The 20,989-nt window shown below is 52.1% G+C and overlaps 1 protein-coding gene across 2 annotated transcripts in view; it reads right to left on the bottom strand.

Annotated features, from left to right (window-relative positions):
• LOC138282759 (fibrocystin-L-like) overlaps nucleotides 1-20,989 on the bottom strand; it is a 455,872-nt gene that overhangs the window by 163,251 nt on the left and 271,632 nt on the right. For both annotated transcript variants that reach the window (XM_069220630.1, XM_069220631.1), the window contains exons 48-50: nucleotides 9,346-9,475; nucleotides 6,105-6,346; nucleotides 427-563 (exon numbers count right to left, since the gene is read on the bottom strand). In XM_069220630.1, the coding sequence (XP_069076731.1) occupies nucleotides 427-563; nucleotides 6,105-6,346; nucleotides 9,346-9,475 (509 nt within the window). The remainder of the gene's footprint in view (nucleotides 1-426; nucleotides 564-6,104; nucleotides 6,347-9,345; nucleotides 9,476-20,989) is intronic.

The raw sequence follows: 20,989 nt of genomic DNA, 5'->3' as shown, positions 1-20,989 counted from the left end.
GAAAAGGGGGCTGGGCGCATGTGCCCTGAGGCCAGATATGCCCCCTGTAACTATGTGTCTGTGTCCTACTTTGTGCTGCATGAGGGCCTAGGGCCCAAGACACTACAGACTGTATTAGAAAATAAAGTACTAGAAATGTTTAGATCAAATAGACATTTTCTTCCTAACAGTAAGAAGAAGAGCACAACTCCTATTTCTTGATCAATGGACGAGGGAAAGAAATAGCCATTATCACTTTCACATGTAATCATTTTGAAGCCTAATTATCAATTTGTTCAGGTAATGCCATAGTGAAAACTAAACAACCTCTTCTGCCTTTGCCCCCTCATTAATTATCGAAATCGTGTATGCTGCTTTGACATAGAGGATTGTTTCATCACCATCAGTCATCCAATTGTGTAATAAACAAGCGAGAAAGGACAATACCTCCACGTATTCAATCCTGCCAACTGCAAGTTGTTTGCTTGGCTGCGGCGCATGAAACATGATGCAGCCACCGAACTGATCGCTGCCGATTTCTTCACCAAAACGGCCCTGGAAGCACGTCTGCGTGGCAAATTCACCTGCGGGAAAAAGCGGAACAACTTGTTAAGACAAAGCGAGTTCTGTCCCGAGGAAATGAGGTTTGCCTTCTGTTGCGCCAAGATGAACAGATGTAAAATGTAGAAGACCTTGTTTCTGAGGAACTATTTAAATCTGAATATGTGTTTGAAAGTGCTTTTATTGCCTTCTCTCCCTTTGGTTTTTATTTTTTCACCAATGGTCCTTTCCAGTTTAGCTGACTCTACTGCTTTGTATCATTTGAATTTTTTTTGCACTTTTCATGGAAGATTCATGGTTCCCATTTGCAAAATATTATGCACACATACGTTTCACTAACATGCAAAACATGTTTGCTGTGGGGTCAAAATTTCAGAATATGTGTATTTCTTATTTTTTGTGTCTGAAAATACAACTTACTATGAGGAAAAATCTGATACTGTGGGATACGTCCGCAGTATTACATTTAGAGTTTTCACCAAAGGATTTATCGAGAATCTGCACCATTAAGCATGACAGAGGAATACAGATATAAATGTGGAATGCGCCAGAATTCTTGCAAATACCTGCAAATAATAGAAGGAAACACATAGGGCCTCATTACGAGGGTGGCTGTCTAAAGACCACACACTTGCGGTGGCAGTCCGACCGCCACATTACAACCTTGGCAGTCAGACCGTCAGGGAACCACCAACTCTGCCAGGATCCTTAATCTATGGCTGTGAGAGTGTCTGTCTGGTTGTGAGTGTGTCTGTCTGGTTGTGAGAGTGGGCGTGGGAGTGGCTGTGATCGGATCTGATTGCGCTCAAATAGATGAAAGATGCAGTCACCTCCATGAAGGATTTCAGATAGTTGTCCAACATGGAATCAAGGACTAAACCCACCTGTTTTTCCTTTGCCAAGACCAGGAGTTAGGATAATTTGTCCTTTCCAGAAGTGGAGCTTCAACTTGGGCACCTGCTACATTTATATTTATAAGTGCTTCCTGCTGAGGTTTAATTTCTGTGAAATGAGCATCATGGCCAGAATGGAAGTTCAGTTGCTCCTTTATCCAACAGCAGTCCACAGTTTGCACAAAATGTCTACCCAACTGGAGCACTTTCTACGGGTTATTTAGTAAGTGTGACTTCATTGGGTAAATGTGTAGTGTGGGGAATGGGGGCCACGGGGTCCCCCTACACTGCCCGATTTCAGGCCCGGAAACCCCCTCCCCCGGAGCCCGGCCTTAATACATCTATTTTTTTTTAAGGGGGGCACACAGCCCCCCTCCCTGGCTGATCTTAGCCCCAGGGACCCCATCCCTCGAGGCCCGGGCCATCTCTCCTAGGTGCTCTGCAGGAGACCCAGTGTGCAATGGGACCACGGGGGAGACTGAAGACATTGTTGTTGCAGACAGGGAGCTGCTAAAGATGCAGCTTCCTGCCTGTGAGAGCAATTGTCTCCTCTGTTTCCCTTCCTGCATCTCTGTGGGCAGGGAAACAGAGGAAACCTCTGCTTCCAGCAAGCGGAAACTATTTATCAGCTTTCGTTTGCTGGAACGTGAGTGTTTGCTCTGACTTGGTGGGAGCTGTCAAAGCTCCCTTCAAGTCAGAACAAACAGCAGAAGGCACCCAGGACATAGCAGGAGCTGGCCCGGGGAGGTTGTGGCCCTCAGGGCCATTTATGGCTCCATTAGGTGGGCTGCATGGTCCCCCCTCGATGTTGTATTTGTCCCAGGGAGTGGTGGTCCCTAGGGCTGGGGGTCTGCCATGGACACCCTTTGTTCTTTTATTTCTGCCCCGGGGAGGTGGCGTTCCCCCGTGGCTGCGAATGGAGCACAGGCCCCCTCTTAATTTGCATTAATAGCCCCGGGGAGGTGGCAGTCCCAAGGGCAATAGGGGGGCCACATGTCCCCCCATTCTTTATTTGTTTAGCCCCGGGGAAGTGAGGGTGCCCTGGGCTACACGAGGCCACTTTCAGTATTTGTTTAGCCCCAGGGAAGTGGTGGCCCCGGGACATAAATAGGCCCAGGAGGGGGGCCCCATGCGCCAACGTCCTTTATTTTAAACATGCTCCTGGGACCTGGCCCACCCTGGGCCTTTAGTAAAATAAGCACGGAGGAAATCGCTTGCTTTTGTTGCAGATTCACCACCTGCAGCAAATTTGAGGCTCAAATTTTAAAAGAAAAGCGCTTTTCTGCCCTTGAGGGGTCCCTCTGGGAGCCCAACATTAGAGTTAAGGGGTCAGGGTCTCAATACCCTGGCCCCTTTTGTCATTTTTTTATATTTTTTTCTGGGACTCACTGAAGCCGAGTCCCAAGATGGCTGCCAACACTTCCTTGTTGAAGTTTTGGCAGCCAATTCAGATCCCAGCAGGGGATCGGGTGGGCTCGTGGAGCGTTCACATCCCTATACATACAAACTTTATTTTTCTTTAATATTGCAAAAAATACTGAATTAATTTACACCAAATAACAAAAAGGCATCTTTCTGGATTAAGAGCTAGTTTTCTGCCAAATTGGGTGTCATTCCGTCCAGCGGTTCTGCCTCTATTCCTGTTCAAAATCCCTATGAAAATTAACATGAAAAAACAAATTTTTGGAAACCCCTCCCCCTTTTCTCAGCCCCCACTTGATGGATTATCCTGAAACTGTCCAGATTGCAGCTGACGTGAGCATCGTAGTTTTTTGGAAAATTTTATGAAGATTCGTCAACCGGCACCAAGGATATATGCAAGTAAAAAATGCTTTTTCTATAGAAACTAGGGGCCTCATTATGAGTGTGGTGGGCAGACCGCTGCCCTCCAGGTGTTCTAAATCCCCAATTACAACCCTGATGGACGGAACCAGGAGGGGGCAACTGTCCCAGCCTAGAAGAGCAGTCTGAGTTGTACTCAGCCAGGGTGGCACTGAGTTCAGCACCACCTGGCTGATTACAACTCCCCTCACTGCCAGTCTTTCCATGGCAGTTCCACTGACATGGAAAGGCTGGTGTTGAAGGTGTTCTGGGAGCAACAGGAAGGCCCCTGCACTGCCCATACCCATGGCATGGGCAGTGCAGGGCCCCCCAGCCCAGCACCATCAGAATGCACACTATGGCGGTCATTCTGACCCTGGCGGTCAAAGACCGCCAGGGCGGAGGACCGCGGGAGCACCGCCGACAGGCCGGCGGTGCTCCAATGGGGATTCCGACCGCGGCGGTAAAGCCGCGGTCGGACCGGCAACACTGGCGGTCTCCCGCCAGTGTACCGCCGCCCCATTGAATCCTCCAAGGCGGCGCAGCTTGCTGCGCCGCCGAGGGGATTCCGACCCCCCCTACCGCCATCCAGATCCCGGCGGTCCGACCGCCGGGAACCGGATGGCGGTAGGGGGGGTCGCGGGGCCCCTGGGGGCCCCTGCAGTGCCCATGCCACTGGCATGGGCATTGCAGGGGCCCCCGTAAGAGGGCCCCTAAATGTATTTCACTGTCTGCTGCGCAGACAGTGAAATACGCGACGGGTGCAACTGCACCCGTCGCACAGCTTCCACTCCGCCGGCTCGATTCCGAGCCGGCTTCATCGTGGAAGCCTCTTTCCCGCTGGGCTGGCGGGCGGCCTGAAGGCGACCGCCCGCCAGCCCAGCGGGAAAGTCAGAATTACCGCCGCGGTCTTTCGACCGCGGAACGGTAACCTGACGGCGGGACTTTGGCGGGCGGCCTCCGCCGCCCGCCAAGGTCAGAATGAGGGCCTATGTGTTTTACAGACAGTGCCCTTCTGAGGATGGTGTCCGGCCCCCTCTGTGCTACGAGATAGCACTCGGCTCCTTTAGTGGGAGCCGAGTGCTATCTTGTAGTATTGTTCTCACTGGTCTGACCGGCGGGAATGCTCTATTACAATGTTCCCACCGGTCAGACCCGCAGGAACATTGTAATAGGGTGGGGGTATGCCACTGCCATGACTGTGGCATCCTCCCCACGAGTGTGGCACTATAATTGTAAAGAGGTATAGGTCTCAACTATAACTACCAGCATGAGGGTGAGGGTTGATTCCTTCAGGACTTGAGCGCCCAAAGGGGTAGTGCTAGAGGCTAATACATATTAGCTTCTAGAGGCTTTAGACAGGAAAAGTTAACTTTCTAAAAGTATATTTGAAAACCAACTCCACCAGTGAGTTGGGCTTTTAACCAATATTTCAAAGAGTCCAAGAATGACAATTGTAGGCGTTTCATAACCACATATAACATTATTAAACCTAATACTGTATCCCAGTGTTTCGCTATGGAATAGCCAGCCTTTATGCTGTGAAAAAAAGCGTTCAGGTGCTAGTCACTGTAAGGACTTGTTTAACACTAATATTCTACATGTCCTAATTTTAAACATAATAATGTATCCTACTTTATGGGATTTAAAGCCTGGATTGGGGAAAATTATGTATATTTAAGTAGAATGGTTACAGCTGTCAAAAGAGTTTACTTTGAGAGGCAGAATTGCAGTATACAAGCTGCTTCAATCAGGCTACAATGGTAGACCTGAAGCCCTGTTTATGCTGGCACTGCAGTGGATGGGCACGTGTGATTGAAAAAGGAGCACACTGGTAGTAGAAATTGTTTTGGATCATGGAAAGTTATGTTGTGTAAGAAGAGGCAGTTTTGTAGCAATAAACAGAATCAACTACACAAGCACTAGAATCAAGTAAGTCTGTGTGTTTGTTGCCATATAAATTAGGTAATTTGTTGATAGCCGACTTGGGCACAAATGTTTCTTTACAGCTACTGCAGGCTTTATCCTCAGCAGCTCGTAATGGGCAGTGCACCTTAATTCTGTGGTTGAAGGATCCATGCATCCAGATTTCTGAACATTTCTCCATTGAGTGTTCTATCAGTTAGGCCATACCCTGCTTGTGAAGTGATCTGGCACTTTGTGGGCATTATGAAGTACGACAAAGTGGTAGTGGTCTTATTATTTACTGGGCACTCTCATTACTCTGAGTCAAAAACGTCCTCATCACAGCCCTTGCACCCTCTCTCTCACAATCACTAGAGATCTATGACAAACATTTCAGCCAGGCTCTAAACATATCTTGACACATTAGGCATATTTGATCAGATCACAGTTCAGGACAATGTGTTCCTGTGGTGCTGCTGACAGATAATAAATTCTTATTGCTACCCATCTCAGTGGTAATTATTTTAATCAATATTGGATGTACAAAAAACTGAGTGACCGGAAACCTGTGGACTGAAAACTGTGGTCATGGGGTTAGACACTGCAATACAAGAGGATATCGAAGAGCTATGCAAGATATTTCAAGGAAACATGTTTTGAATGCTTAGGGGCAATAATTCTGATGTCCTATGTGAGGTTTTCACCTCAAGCAATAAAATGACTCAAAGTAAAGTACGTAATGTTCTTAGTGAAAGCACGATTCAGCTTTAGAATTTCTCTGAAATATGTGTTCTATATTCATTTCGGCATATATCACAAGACCAACATTCTACCACCAATGTGTTCTTTTTTGTTATAAAACGAAGCAGGGCACACGTTGTAAAAATGTACAGCACTTGTTAACTTGCTAAAAACAGTAATTTCTAAGCAAAAGCTAAAAAGTACCTGGATCAAATCCTTCAGGACAGGCTGCGATGTTATCATGCCACTCTACGTTGTCACTGCCGCGAATAAGGATATTTCTGGTGAGGAGGCCAACTTCTGCTCTTGCTTCAAAAACTTTACCATCGGGCAGTGTAACAGATATACCCAAATGTTTATAAGTAAGTGGGTTGTCAATAGCCAAGGTCCTGCCATCATCTGACACAGCAGTTATAACTCTCTTTTCATTTTGAAATTGGGAAAATCTGAAACAGCAAAAATAATCATGAACAAGCAATTCTTTGGTTAAGCCTCAATTCTTCAATTCATATTCTAATGAATTTCAAATCAAGAAAAGATTCTGAAAATCTTTTTCACTGCAGTTGTAATCCAGCTGGTGTTCCTTGTCAGTATTTTAACAAACGTTCTTCTGTTTAGTCGCAGTGGTTGGCCTCAGTAAACTGACAGAAGTATGTGTGCTGACACAACCTACATGCAGTCCAATATGATCTGCTTTGCAGCATAACCATCACATTTTACATGCCAGAGGTGCAACCTCCCGGGACAAACAAAAAGGTAATGGATGGAGCCCTTGAATTCATCCCAGCCACTGGCTACTTTGCTCACTGTGCCACTACAGAGACCAGCATTTTAGGAACAACCAACAGCATTTTTCTCCTTGTGAGCATATAACCAATTCGTTGCCAGGTGAACCAAGGAGGATGCTCTTTTCAATCGCTTCACCGCAACCCTGCACTCTTTCACTCTTTCTCTTCTCCACTTGCCGCTCCTCTTTCTATTATTTTTTGCTTCTCCCTTTTCCTTGTTCTGCCACTCCACCCTGTCTGTCAAACTGCAACCTCCATGCTTCCTTCATTCAGAGATAAATCAAGCCTGCTCTTCATTCCTAATACATTACACTTTTGCACACCACTCCACGGATCATGGCCTACATGTCCCCTGAGTGTTTATAATAGGGATGGTCATTTTAGGAGAACCCTATTAAGGCAATTTCAATTTCAATACTTTCTTCATTGTTAAACTCCTATTTTGTAGAATCCATGTGTATGGACAGAGTGTATTTTATTTTATTTCTTAGCTGTGAATAACATTGTGGATTTACCTCTACCTACCCTTCACCATTTTATCTGAAGAATGATGTGATTTGGCATGCTGCCCTCAAGTGATCGGGTGTGACTTTAAGAAACCATTTGTTACATCGTTCTACTGACCATAAATACTTCATATTGGCAGCTGTTCAAGTCCAGAATCTGTTTACACCATTACCAGTCTTCACACTGTCCGAAAGATGATCAAACATGTACTTTTGCTCACACCTACATTTAAAATACAGTGACATGATAGGGCAACAGAAATCAGTTTTTGTGACTTCTGTTAATGTATTAAGACCTAATTCTTATTATTTTTTTCTGTGCAAAATGTATCATATTTTGTAGATATTAACATTTGTAGAGTGGCTAATACTACTGCTTTGCCTGATGTCCTTATTAAACTTCCTCTGTAAAGAAGCTGGGGCGGCTCCTCCGTTAGGGCGGAGGAGGGTCACCCCCCTGCCAGCAGCAGCAGCTGCAAAACCTTTACAAGAAAACAATAATACAATATGTTTATTATCGTTTTCTTGTAAAGGGGTGGGGCCACGGGGGTGTTGATCAGTGAGGGGGAGTGCAAGGCACTTTCCCTCAGTGCGCATGTATGTTTGGCCAGCCGTCTCGGGCCGGCCAAACACACATGAGCATGGGGCTGACAGTGCCGGGCTGGAGAGAGCCTGCACAGGCTCACAGTCTGCCTGGGAGTGCTAAACCTAAGGCTACTCTGAGAAGCATCAGGACTGGTTGCAGGGCAGGCTGGGCGTCTGTCTGCAGCAGAGGAGCAGTGCGGTGGGGTCAGCGGCGGCAATCGAGTTAAGTGTTTTTTTTTAAATTAATTTAATGTTTTTCCCCCTAGCCATGTGCGTTGCCCCTCTCCTTCAGCGCGCTATGAGCCGTGACTGTAAAGAAGTAATATGATATGTTTAACATTCATACTCAGTTTGGCCAGTTTAGGCATTTTTACTCAGTATAGTCAGTTTAGGCTTTCTTACTCAGTTTAGTCAGTTTAGGCATTCCTACTCAGTTTAGTTAGTTTAGGTATTCTCACTCAGTGTAGCCGTTTAGGTAATCTCACACAATTAGTTTAGACATTCTTACTCAGTATAGTCCGTTTAGGCTTTCTTACTCAGTTTAGTCAGTTTAGGCATTCCTACTCAGTTTAGTTAGTTTAGGTATTCTCACTCAGTGTAGCCGTTTAGGTAATCTCACACAATTAGTTTAGACATTCTTACTCAGTTTAGGCAGTTTAGGCATTGTTAATCACCTTAGTCAGTTTAGGCTTTCTTACTCAGTTTAGTCAGTTTGGGTATTCTTACTCAGATTAGTCAGGCCTATATTAAAGAGCATAAGCATCGACTATTAAAAAGCCATGATTAAAAAGGAGGGGTGAATAATGTCTCCAGGACTATTTCTGATCTACATTTTTTAAAATGCTTATAGGGAGGGCTATGTCTGGTAAAACACAGACATGCCACTTCATATTTAACTGGGCTCCTTCCATCTTCTCCTGTTGATGAGATTAGATAATTGAAATAGAGCTGCATCCAATAAAACAGATGCTGTTCAGTTGAAGTGTTAGTCCACCAAACATAGACATACAAATCTAAATTCACAAAAGCCATTAGTTTGGATACTGTAATATGGTCGCAAGAGGGATTTGATGGACTGATGCTGCTCTTTTTGCAACGGAGAGCAGTGCCTTGAAACAATGAATACGACTCTGTCTGCATCTATGAAAAAACATAATAACCCTAGCCACATGAAGACCAAGAGAAGACGAAGTTGCCTTCTTGTAAGGGCGGCTCTCTCCTGCTAGTCTTTTCAAAAGGTACCATACACCTTTCAATAAGTGTACTGCTTTAACGACCTATGCCTTTGACTGTGTTAAAATGAAACAAAATAAATAAATTAAAGTACATCAAAATGATTTCATAGAGAACCTAATCCTCACTCAGTCCCACCAACTCAATCACTCACTCAACTGTCATTTGTCATTCCTGATATAATAGCAATTAGGAATGCCAAGAAATTATTACATTCACACAAGTCCTTTCTCTGGGGAAACACCTATGTTAAGTTATGTTATGTTATGTTGATTTGTATAGCGCACTTATCACCTGAGAGGCTATCTGATCACCTGATGTTCTGTAAAGTACCTGTTTCCTGTGGATGCAATAACAATTTCATCTCCGACCTTCCACGTTACAGCATCTTCTAAAATCAAAGTAGATGAATTTGCTTCAGCCGTCTGTGCCAATCGAGTCCAAGTCACAGGAACCGGCAAACCTGGGGTTACAAGAACATATTAGATGCTGTCAAATCGCTTTCAAAGTTATTTTGATCGACCTCTGAATGTAAGTTCCTGTGATTTCACATGTAGATCTATATGAAGAATTGTGCGAGGCTGCAAATGTCAAAGAGAGATAAATGTACCCCAACACTTATAGATTCGTCTCTGGGAAAATTCTAAGTAACTTTCACTGGAGTTCTGTAATGTAGCAGAAGTCCAGACCACAATAACGGACCAACAGTGCCCTTGTTTGCACAGTTCCATTAATATTAGTATGCACTGTAAGTAATAATAGCGCTCAGAAGCACCATACAGAAACGCTATGTGTGGATTCTATAAATACATTTGGTTTCATTTGTTTTAATAAACATTATATGAAGCATAGCACAACCTCTTATGCCCTCATTTATACTTAACTTTTTCAGAAAACGCACAATCTTGGAAATGACAGAAGTGCTGAGGAAATCACACGATAAATGTGAGGAAAAAATGCGATTTGGATTCGCAATAATTCATTTTTTTCTCACTCACTCAGCCGTTGAGCTAAATATTCCGTTTCTTAACACCAAAAGCTGCGTTGTTTTGGCGTAAAAAAGAGGGATAATGTACGGAGGAATGACAGGCAGGGTCTCTGCGGCTTTACCTGCTTTAGCCTCTGCCCCCTCTTCATGGAGGAAGCAAATTCTTCCACGGAGCTCAGAGAGCGCGTTTTTAATCCGCCTGATTTTAGGAGGTGCTTTTAATGCTGGACGAAATTTAAAATTAAATTGTTTGATCCCAGTGACTTCTTTTTTTTCTCTTTTTTTTAATAAAGCGTGATTGTAGCAAAGGACCTGGACCGTGGCTGAGGTGCTTCTGCAGAGCTGCGGGTGTCTCCAGGGGTTGCTGGGCCTTGGATTAAGCAGCAGATCAGAAGCGCAGACCGCCAGAGTCCTTGTGCAGGTCGCGACGCTCGAGCGGTAGATGGTGCATTTGCAGAGCTCTGCCTGGGCCCCAACAATGAGGGTGCAAGGATGGTGAAGGGCAGGACACGGGTGCATTGGCAGCGCGGTGCATGGGTCTCCATGCTCCAGTAACAGGGTACAGCGGATCAGGATAGCGGTGCATTGTGAGACCTGTGCGTGGCTGTTAGCACGAGCCCACCAGGGTGTGGAAGGCCTGGGCACCAGTGCGTTAGACGAGCTGTGTGAACATCAATGTTAAACGGATGAGGGCACCGAAGGGCAGGATAGAGGTGCACTGGCAGAGATCTGAGTAGGTCTCAATGCTAGGGCAGCCAGGGCATAGAAGGTCAGGATTGAGGTGCACTGGCGGAGGTGTGCATAGGTCTCAATGCTAGGGCAGCCAGGGCATAGAAGGGCAGGATTGAGGTGCACTGGCGGAGATCTGAGTAGGTCTCAATGCTAGGGCAGCCAGGGCATAGAAGGGCAGGATAGAGGTGCACTGGCAGAGATCTGAGTAGGTCTCAATGCTAGGGCAGCCAGGGCATAGAAGGTCAGGATTGAGGTGCACTGGCGGAGGTATGCGAAGGTCTCATTACTAGAGTGGCAATGATGCCGGAGGGCAGAATAGAGGTGCACTGGCGGAGGTGTGCGTAGGTCCCAGTGCTAGAGTGGCCAGGGCACAGAAGGGCAAGATAGAGGTGGACTGGCGGAGGTGTGCGTAGGTCCCAGTGATAGAGTAGCCAGGGCACAGAAGGGCAGGATAGAGGTGCACTGACGGAGGTGTACGCAGGTCCCAGTGCTAGAGTGGCCATTGTGCAGAAGGGCAGGATAGGGGTGCACTGACGGAGGTGTGCGTAGGTCCCAGTGCTAGAGTGGCCATTGTGCAGAAGGGCAGGATAGGGGTGCACTGACGGAGGTGTACGTAGGTCCCAGTGCTAGAGTAGCCAGGGCATAGAAGGGCAGGATTGAGGTACACTGGCGGAGGTGTGCCGAGGTTTCAATGCTAGAGTGGCCAGGGCACAGATGGACAGGATAGAGGTGCACTGGCGGAGGTGTGCATAGGTCTCAATGCTAGGGCAGCCAGGGCATAGAAGGGCAGGATTGAGGTGCACTGGCGGAGGTGTACGTAGGTCCCAGTGCTAGAGTAGCCATGGTGCAGAAGGGCAGGATAGAGGTGCCCTGGCGGAGGTGTACGTAGGTCCCAGTGCTAGAGTGGCCAGGGCACAGAAGGGCAGGATAGAGGTGCACTGGCGGAGGTGTACGTAGGTCCCAGTGCTAGAGTGGCCAGGGCACAGAAGGGCAGGATAGGGGTGCACTGACGGAGGTGTACGTAGGTCCCAGTGCTAGAGTGGCCAGGGCACAGAAGGGCAGGATAGAGGTGCACTGACGGAGGTGTACGTAGGTCCCAGTGCTAGAGTGGCCAGGGCACAGAAGGGCAAGATAGAGGTGCACTGACGGAGGTGTACGTAGGTCCCAATGCTAGAGTAGCCAGGGCACAGAAGGGCAGGATAGAGGTGCACTGACGGAGGTGTACGCAGGTCCCAGTGCTAGAGTGGCCATTGTGCAGAAGGGCAGGATAGAGGTGCACTGACGGAGGTGTGCGTAGGTCCCAGTGCTAGAGTGGCCATGGTGCAGAAGGGCAGGATAGAGGTGCACTGGCGGAGGTGTGCGTAGGTCCCAGTGCTAGAGTGGCCAGGGCACAGAAGGACAGGATAGAGGTGCACTGACGGAGGTGTGCGTAGGTCCCAGTGATAGAGTAGCCAGGGCACAGAAGGGCAGGATAGAGGTGCACTGACGGAGGTGTACGTAGGTCTCAATGCTAGGGCAGCCAGGACACAGAATGGCAGGGTAGAGGTGCACTGACGGAGGTGTACGTAGGTCCCAGTGCTAGAGTAGCCAGGGCACAGAAGGGCAGGATTGAGGTACACTGGCGGAGGTGTGCCGAGGTTTCAATGCTAGAGTGGCCAGGGCACAGATGGACAGGATAGAGGTGCACTGGCGGAGGTGTGCATAGGTCTCAATGCTAGGGCAGCCAGGGCATAGAAGGGCAGGATTGAGGTGCACTGGCGGAGGTGTACGTAGGTCCCAGTGCTAGAGTAGCCATGGTGCAGAAGGGCAGGATAGAGGTGCCCTGGCGGAGGTGTACGTAGGTCCCAGTGCTAGAGTGGCCAGGGCACAGAAGGGCAGGATAGAGGTGCACTGGCGGAGGTGTACGTAGGTCCCAGTGCTAGAGTGGCAAGGGCACAGAAGGGCAGGATAGGGGTGCACTGACGGAGGTGTACGTAGGTCCCAGTGCTAGAGTGGCCAGGGCATAGAAGGGCAGGATAGAGGTGCACTGACGGAGGTGTACGTAGGTCCCAGTGCTAGAGTGGCCAGGGCACAGAAGGGCAAGATAGAGGTGCACTGACGGAGGTGTACGTAGGTCCCAGTGCTAGAGTAGCCAGGGCACAGAAGGGCAGGATAGAGGTGCACTGACGGAGGTGTACGCAGGTCCCAGTGCTAGAGTGGCCATTGTGCAGAAGGGCAGGATAGAGGTGCACTGACGGAGGTGTGCGTAGGTCCCAGTGCTAGAGTGGCCATGGTGCAGAAGGGCAGGATAGAGGTGCACTGGCGGAGGTGTGCGTAGGTCCCAGTGCTAGAGTGGCCAGGGCACAGAAGGACAGGATAGAGGTGCACTGACGGAGGTGTGCGTAGGTCCCAGTGATAGAGTAGCCAGGGCGCAGAAGGGCAGGATAGAGGTGCACTGACGGAGGTGTACGTAGGTCTCAATGCTAGGGCAGCCAGGACACAGAATGGCAGGGTAGAGGTGCACTGACGGAGGTGTACGTAGGTCCCAGTGCTAGAGTAGCCAGGGCACAGAAGGGCAGGATAGAGGTGCACTGGCACAGATCTGAGTAGGTCTCAATGCTAGGGCAGCCAGGGCATAGAAGGGCAGGATTGAGGTGCACTGGCGGAGGTATGCGAAGGTCTCATTACTAGAGTGGCAATGATGCCGGAGGGCAGAATAGAGGTGCACTGGCGGAGGTGTGCGTAGGTCCCAGTGCTAGAGTGGCCAGGGCACAGAAGGGCAAGATAGAGGTGCACTGGCGGAGGTGTGCGTAGGTCCCAGTGATAGAGTAGACAGGGCACAGAAGGGAAGGATAGAGGTGCACTCACGGAGGTGTACGCAGGTCCCAGTGCTAGAGTGGCCATTGTGCAGAAGGGCAGGATAGGGGTGCACTGACGGAGGTGTGCGTAGGTCCCAGTGCTAGAGTGGCCATTGTGCAGAAGGGCAGGATAGGGGTGCACTGACGGAGGTGTACGTAGGTCCCAGTGCTAGAGAAGCCAGGGCATAGAAGGGCAGCATTGAGGTACACTGGCGGAGGTGTGCCGAGGTTTCAATGCTAGAGTGGCCAGGGCACAGATGGACAGGATAGAGGTGCACTGGCGGAGGTGTGCATAGGTCTCAATACTAGGGCAGCCAGGGCATAGAAGGGCAGGATTGAGGTGCACTGGCGGAGGTGTACGTAGGTCCCAGTGCTAGAGTAGCCATGGTGCAGAAGGGCAGGATAGAGGTGCCCTGGCGGAGGTGTACGTAGGTCCCAGTGCTAGAGTGGCCAGGGCACAGAAGGGCAGGATAGGGGTGCACTGACGGAGGTGTACGTAGGTCCCAGTGCTAGAGTGGCCAGGACACAGAAGGGCAGGATAGAGGTGCACTGACAGAGGTGTACGTAGGTCCCAGTGCTAGAGTGGCCAGGGCACAGAAGGGCAAGATAGAGGTGCACTGACGGAGGTGTTCGTAGGTCCCAGTGCTAGAGTAGCCAGGGCACAGAAGGGCAGGATAGAGGTGCACTGACGGAGGTGTACGCAGGTCCCAGTGCTAGAGTGGCCATTGTGCAGAAGGGCAGGATAGAGGTGCACTGACGGAGGTGTGCGTAGGTCCCAGTGCTAGAGTGGCCATGGTGCAGAAGGGCAGGATAGAGGTGCACTGGCGGAGGTGTGCGTAGGTCCCAGTGCTAGAGTGGCCAGGGCACAGAAGGGCAGGATAGAGGTGCACTGACGGAGGTGTGCTTAGGTCCCAGTGATAGAGTAGCCAGGGCACAGAAGGGCAGGATAGAGGTGCACTGACGGAGGTGTACGTAGGTCCCAGTGCTAGAGTAGCCAGGGCACAGAAGGGCAGGATAGAGGTGCACTGACGGAGGTGTACGCAGGTCCCAGTGCTAGAGTGGCCATTGTGCAGAAGGGCAGGATAGAGGTGCACTGGCGGAGGTGTGCGTAGGTCCCAGTGCTAGAGTGGCCAGGGCACAGAAGGGCAGGATAGAGGTGCACTGACGGAGGTGTGCGTAGGTCCCAGTGATAGAGTAGCCAGGGCACAGAAGGGCAGGATAGAGGTGCACTGACGGAGGTGTACGCAGGTCCCAGTGCTAGAGTGGCCAGGGCATAGAAGGGCAGGATTGAGGTGCACTGGCGGAGGTGTGCGGAGGTCCCAGTGCTAGAGTTGTCAGGGCACAGAAGGGCAGGATAGAGGTGCACTGACGGAGGTGTACGTAGGTCTCAATGCTAGGGCGGCCAGGACACAGAAGAGCAGGATAGAGGTGCACTGACGGAGGTGTACGTAGGTCCCAGTGCTAGAGCGGCCAGGGCACAGAAGGGCAGGATAGAGGTGCACTGGCGTAGGTGTACGTAGGTCCCAGTGCTAGAGCGGCCAGGGCACAGAAGGGCAGGATAGGGGTGCACTGACGGAGGTGTACGTAGGTCCCAGTGCTAGAGTGGCCAGGGCACAGAAGGGCAGGATAGAGGTGCACTGACAGAGGTGTACGTAGGTCCCAGTGCTAGAGTGGCCAGGGCACAGAAGGGCAAGATAGAGGTGCACTGACGGAGGTGTACGTAGGTCCCAGTGCTAGAGTAGCCAGGGCACAGAAGGGCAGGATAGAGGTGCACTGACGGAGGTGTACGCAGGTCCCAGTGCTAGAGTGGCCATTGTGCAGAAGGGCAGGATAGAGGTGCACTGACGGAGGTGTGCGTAGGTCTCAGTGCTAGAGTGGCCATGGTGCAGAAGGGCAGGATAGAGGTGCACTGGCGGAGGTGTGCGTAGGTCCCAGTGCTAGAGTGGCCAGGGCACAGAAGGGCAGGATAGAGGTGCACTGACGGAGGTGTGCGTAGGTCCCAGTGATAGAGTAGCCAGGGCACAGAAGGGCAGGATAGAGGTGCACTGACGGAGGTGTACGCAGGTCCCAGTGCTAGAGGGGCCATTGTGCAGAAGGGCAGGATAGGGGTGCACTGACGGAGGTGTACGTAGGTCCCAGTGCTAGAGTAGCCAGGTCATAGAAGGGCAGTATTGAGGTGCACTGGTGGAGGTGTGCGGAGGTCCCAGTGCTAGAGTTGCCAGGGCACAGAAGGGCAGGATAGAGGTGCACTGACTGAGGTGTACGTAGGTCCCAGTGCTAGAGTGGCCATGGTGCAGAAGGGCAGGATAGAGGTGCACTAGCGGAGGTGTGCGGAGGTCCCAGTGCTAGAGTGGCCAGGACACAGAAGGGCAGGATAGAGGTGCACTGACGGAGGTGTACGTAGGTCCCAGTGCTAGTGTGGCCAGGGCACAGAAGGGCAGGATAGAGGTGCACTGACGGAGGTGTACGTAGGTCCCAGTGCTAGAGTAGCCAGGGCATAGAAGGGCAGGATTGAGGTGCACTGGCGGAGGTGTGCCGAGGTTTCAATGCTAGAGTGGCCAGGGCACAGATGGACAGGATAGAGGTGCACTGGCGGAGGTGTGCATAGGTCTGAATGCTAGGGCAGCCAGGGCATAGAAGGGCAGGATAGAGGTGCACTGGTAGAGATCTGAGTAGGTCTCAATGCTAGGGCAGCCAGGGCATAGAAGGGCAGGATTGAGGTGCACTGGCGGAGGTGTACGTAGGTCCCAGTGCTAGAGTAGCCATGGTGCAGAAGGGCAGGATAGAGGTGCACTGGAGGAGGTGTGCATAGGTCTCAATGCTAGAGTGGCCAGGGCACAGAAGGACAGGATAGAGATGCACTGGCGGAGGTGTACGTAGGTCCCAGTGCTAGAGTAGCCAGGGCATAGAAGGGCAGGATTGAGGTGCACTGGCGGAGGTGTGCCGAGGTTTCAATGCTAGAGTGGCCAGGGGACAGATGGACAGGATAGAGGTGCACTGGCGGAGGTGTGCATAGGTCTGAATGCTAGGGCAGCCAGGGCATAGAAGGGCAGGATAGAGGTGCACTGGTAGAGATCTGAGTAGGTCTCAATGCTAGGGCAGCCAGGGAATAGAAGGGCAGGATAGAGGTGCACTGGCGGAGGTGTGCATAGGTCTCAATGCTAGGGCAGCCAGGGCATAGAAGGGCAGGATCGAGGTGCACTGGCGGAGGTGTACGTAGGTCCCAGTGCTAGAGTAGCCATGGTGCAGAAGGGCAGGATAGAGGTGCCCTGGCGGAGGTGTACGTAGGTCCCAGTGCTAGAGTGGACATTGTGCAGAAGGGCAGGATAGGGGTGCACTGACGGAGGTGTACGTAGGTCCCAGTGCTAGAGTAGCCAGGGCATAGAAGGGCAGGATTGAGGTACACTGGCGGAGGTGTGCCGAGGTTTCAATGCTAGAGTGGCCAGGGCACAGATGGACAGGATAGAGGTGCACTGGCGGAGGTGTGCATAGGTCTCAATGCTAGGGCAGCCATGGTGCAGAAGGGCAGGATAGAGGTGCCCTGGCGGAGGTGTACGTAGGTCCCAGTGCTAGAGTGGCCAGGGCACAGAAGGGCAGGATAGGGGTGCACTGACGGAGGTGTACGTAGGTCCAAGTGCTAGAGTGGCCAGGGCACAGAAGGGCAGGATAGAGGTGCACTGACGGAGGTGTACGTAGGTCCCAGTGCTAGAGTGGCCAGGGCACAGAAGGGCAAGATAGAGGTGCACTGACGGAGGTATACGTAGGTCCCAGTGCTAGAGTAGCCAGGGCACAGAAGGGTAGGATAGAGGTGCACTGACGGAGGTGTACGCAGGTCCCAGTGCTAGAGTGGCCATTGTGCAGAAGGGCAGGATAGAGGTGCACTGACGGAGGTGTGCGTAGGTCCCAGTGCTAGAGTGGCCATGGTGCAGAATGGCAGGATAGAGGTGCACTGGCGGAGGTGTGCGTAGGTCCCAGTGCTAGAGTGGCCAGGGCACAGAAGGGCAGGATAGAGGTGCACTGACGGAGGTGTGCTAAGGTCCCAGTGATAGAGTAGCCAGGGCAAAGAAGGGCAGGATAGAGGTGCACTGACGGAGGTGTACGTAGGTCTCAATGCTAGGGCAGCCAGGACACAGAATGGCAGGGTAGAGGTGCACTGACGGAGGTGTACGTAGGTCCCAGTGCTAGAGTAGCCAGGGCACAGAAGGGCAGGATAGAGGTGCACTGACGGAGGTGTACGCAGGTCCCAGTGCTAGAGTGGCCATTGTGCAGAAGGGCAGGATAGAGGTGCACTGGCGGAGGTGTGCGTAGGTCCCAGTGCTAGAGTGGCCAGGGCACAGAAGGGCAGGATAGAGGTGCACTGACAGAGGTGTGCGTAGGTCCCAGTGATAGAGTAGCCAGGGCACAGAAGGGCAGGATAGAGGTGCACTGACGGAGGTGTACGCAGGTCCCAGTGCTAGAGTGGCCAGGGCATAGAAGGGCAGGATTGAGGTGCACTGGCGGAGGTGTGCGGAGGTCCCAGTGCTCGAGTTGCCAGGGCACAGAAGGGCAGGATAGAGGTGCACTGACGGAGGTGTACGTAGGTCTCAATGCTAGGGCGGCCAGGACACAGAAGGGCAGGATAGAGGTGCACTGACGGAGGTGTACGTAGGTCCCAGTGCTAGAGCGGCCAGGGCACAGAAGGGCAGGATAGAGGTGCACTGGCGGAGGTGTACGTAGGTCCCAGTGCTAGAGCGGCCAGGGCACAGAAGGGCAGGATAGGGGTGCACTGACGGAGGTGTACGTAGGTCCCAGTGCTAGAGTGGCCAGGGCACAGAAGGGCAGGATAGAGGTGCACTGACGGAGGTGTACATAGGTCCCAGTGCTAGAGTGGCCAGGGCACAGAAGGGCAAGATAGAGGTGCACTGACGGAGGTGTACTTAGGTCCCAGTGCTAGAGTAGCCAGGGCACAGAAGGGCAGGATAGAGGTGCACTGACGGAGGTGTACGCAGGTCCCAGTGCTAGAGTGGCCATTGTGCAGAAGGGCAGGATAGAGGTGCACTGACGGAGGTGTACGTAGGTCCCAGTGCTAGAGTGGCCAGGGCACAGAAGGGCAGGATAGGGGTGCACTGACGGAGGTGTACGTAGGTCCAAGTGCTAGAGTGGCCAGGGCACAGAAGGGCAGGATAGAGGTGCACTGACGGAGGTGTACGTAGGTCCCAGTGCTAGAGTGGCCAGGGCACAGAAGGGCAAGATAGAGGTGCACTGACGGAGGTATACGTAGGTCCCAGTGCTAGAGTAGCCAGGGCACAGAAGGGCAGGATAGAGGTGCACTGACGGAGGTGTACGCAGGTCCCAGTGCTAGAGTGGCCATTGTGCAGAAGGGCAGGATAGAGGTGCACTGACGGAGGTGTGCGTAGGTCCCAGTGCTAGAGTGGTCATGGTGCAGAATGGCAGGATAGAGGTGCACTGGCGGAGGTGTGCGTAGGTCCCAGTGCTAGAGTGGCCAGGGCACAGAAGGGCAGGATAGAGGTGCACTGACGGAGGTGTGCTTAGGTCCCAGTGATAGAGTAGCCAGGGCACAGAAGGGCAGGATAGAGGTGCACTGACGGAGGTGTACGTAGGTCTCAATGCTAGGGCAGCCAGGACACAGAATGGCAGGGTAGAGGTGCACTGACGGAGGTGTACGTAGGTCCCAGTGCTAGAGTAGCCAGGGCACAGAAGGGCAGGATAGAGGTGCACTGACGGAGGTGTACGCAGGTCCCAGTGCTAGAGTGGCCTTTGTGCAGAAGGGCAGGATAGAGGTGCACTGGCGGAGGTGTGCGTAGGTCCCAGTGCTAGAGTGGCCAGGGCACAGAAGGGCAGGATAGAGGTGCACTGACGGAGGTGTGCATAGGTCCCAGTGCTAGAGCGGCCAGGGCACAGAAGGGCAAGATAGAGGTGCACTGACGGAGGTGTACGTAGGTCCCAGTGCTAGAGTAGCCAGGGCACAGAAGGGCAGGATAGAGGTGCACTGACGGAGGTGTACGCAGGTCCCAGTGCTAGAGTGGCCATTGTGCAGAAGGGCAGGATAGAGGTGCACTGACGGAGGTGTGCGTAGGTCTCAGTGCTAGAGTGGCCATGGTGCAGAAGGGCAGGATAGAGGTGCACTGGCGGAGGTGTGCATAGGTCCCAGTGCTAGAGTGGCCAGGGCACAGAAGGGCAGGATAGAGGTGCACTGACGGAGGTGTGCGTAGGTCCCAGTGATAGAGTAGCCAGGGCACAGAAGGGCAGGATAGAGGTGCACTGACGGAGGTGTACGCAGGTCCCAGTGCTAGAGTGGCCATTGTGCAGAAGGGCAGGATAGGGGTGCACTGACGGAGGTGTACGTAGGTCCCAGTGCTAGAGTAGCCAGGGCATAGAAGGGCAGTATTGAGGTGCACTGGCGGAGGTGTGCGGAGGTCCCAGTGCTAGAGTTGCCAGGGCACAGAAGGGCAGGATAGAGGTGCACTGACTGAGGTGTACGTAGGTCCCAGTGCTAGAGTGGCCATGGTGCTGAAGGGCAGGATAGAGGTGCACTGGCGGAGGTGTGCGGAGGTCCCAGTGCTAGAGTGGCCAGGACACAGAAGGGCAGGATAGAGGTGCACTGACGGAGGTGTACGTAGGTTCCAGTGCTAGAGTGGCCAGGGCACAGAAGGGCAGGATAGAGGTGCACTGACGGAGGTGTACGTAGGTCCCAGTGCTAGAGTAGCCAGGGCATAGAAGGGCAGGATTGAGGTGCACTGGCGGAGGTGTGCCGAGGTTTCAATGCTAGAGTGGCCAGGGCACAGATGGACAGGATAGAGGTGCACTGGCGGAGGTGTGCATAGGTCTGAATGCTAGGGCAGCCAGGGCATAGAAGGGCAGGATAGAGGGGCACTGGTAGAGATCTGAGTAGTTCTCAATGCTAGGGCAGCCAGGGCATAGAAGGGCAGGATTGAGGTGCACTGGCGGAGGTGTACGTAGGTCCCAGTGCTAGAGTAGCCATGGTGCAGAAGGGCAGGATAGAGGTGCACTGGCGGAGGTGTGCATAGGTCTCAATGCTAGAGTGGCCAGGGCACAGAAGGACAGGATAGAGATGCACTGGCGGAGGTGTACGTAGGTCCCAGTGCTAGAGTGGCCAGGGCACAGAAGGGCAGGATAGAGGTGCACTGACGGAGGTGTACGTAGGTCCCAGTGCTAGAGTAGCCAGGGCATAGAAGGGCAGGATTGAGGTGCACTGGCGGAGGTGTGCCGAGGTTTCAATGCTAGAGTGGCCAGGGCACAGATGGACAGGATAGAGGTGCACTGGCGGGGGTGTGCGGAGGTCTCAATGCTCGAGTGGCCATGGTGCAGAATGGCAGGGTAGAGGTGCACTGGCGGGGGTGTGCGGAGGTCTCAATGCTCGAGTGGCCATGGTGCAGAAGTGCAGAAGGGCAGGATAGAG

Source organism: Pleurodeles waltl, chromosome 2_2 (assembly GCF_031143425.1).
Source record: "Pleurodeles waltl isolate 20211129_DDA chromosome 2_2, aPleWal1.hap1.20221129, whole genome shotgun sequence".
NCBI lineage: Eukaryota > Metazoa > Chordata > Amphibia > Caudata > Salamandridae > Pleurodeles > Pleurodeles waltl.
The sequence above is the reverse complement of the archived record's forward strand: the minus strand, read 5'-3'. Positions and strand labels throughout refer to the sequence as shown.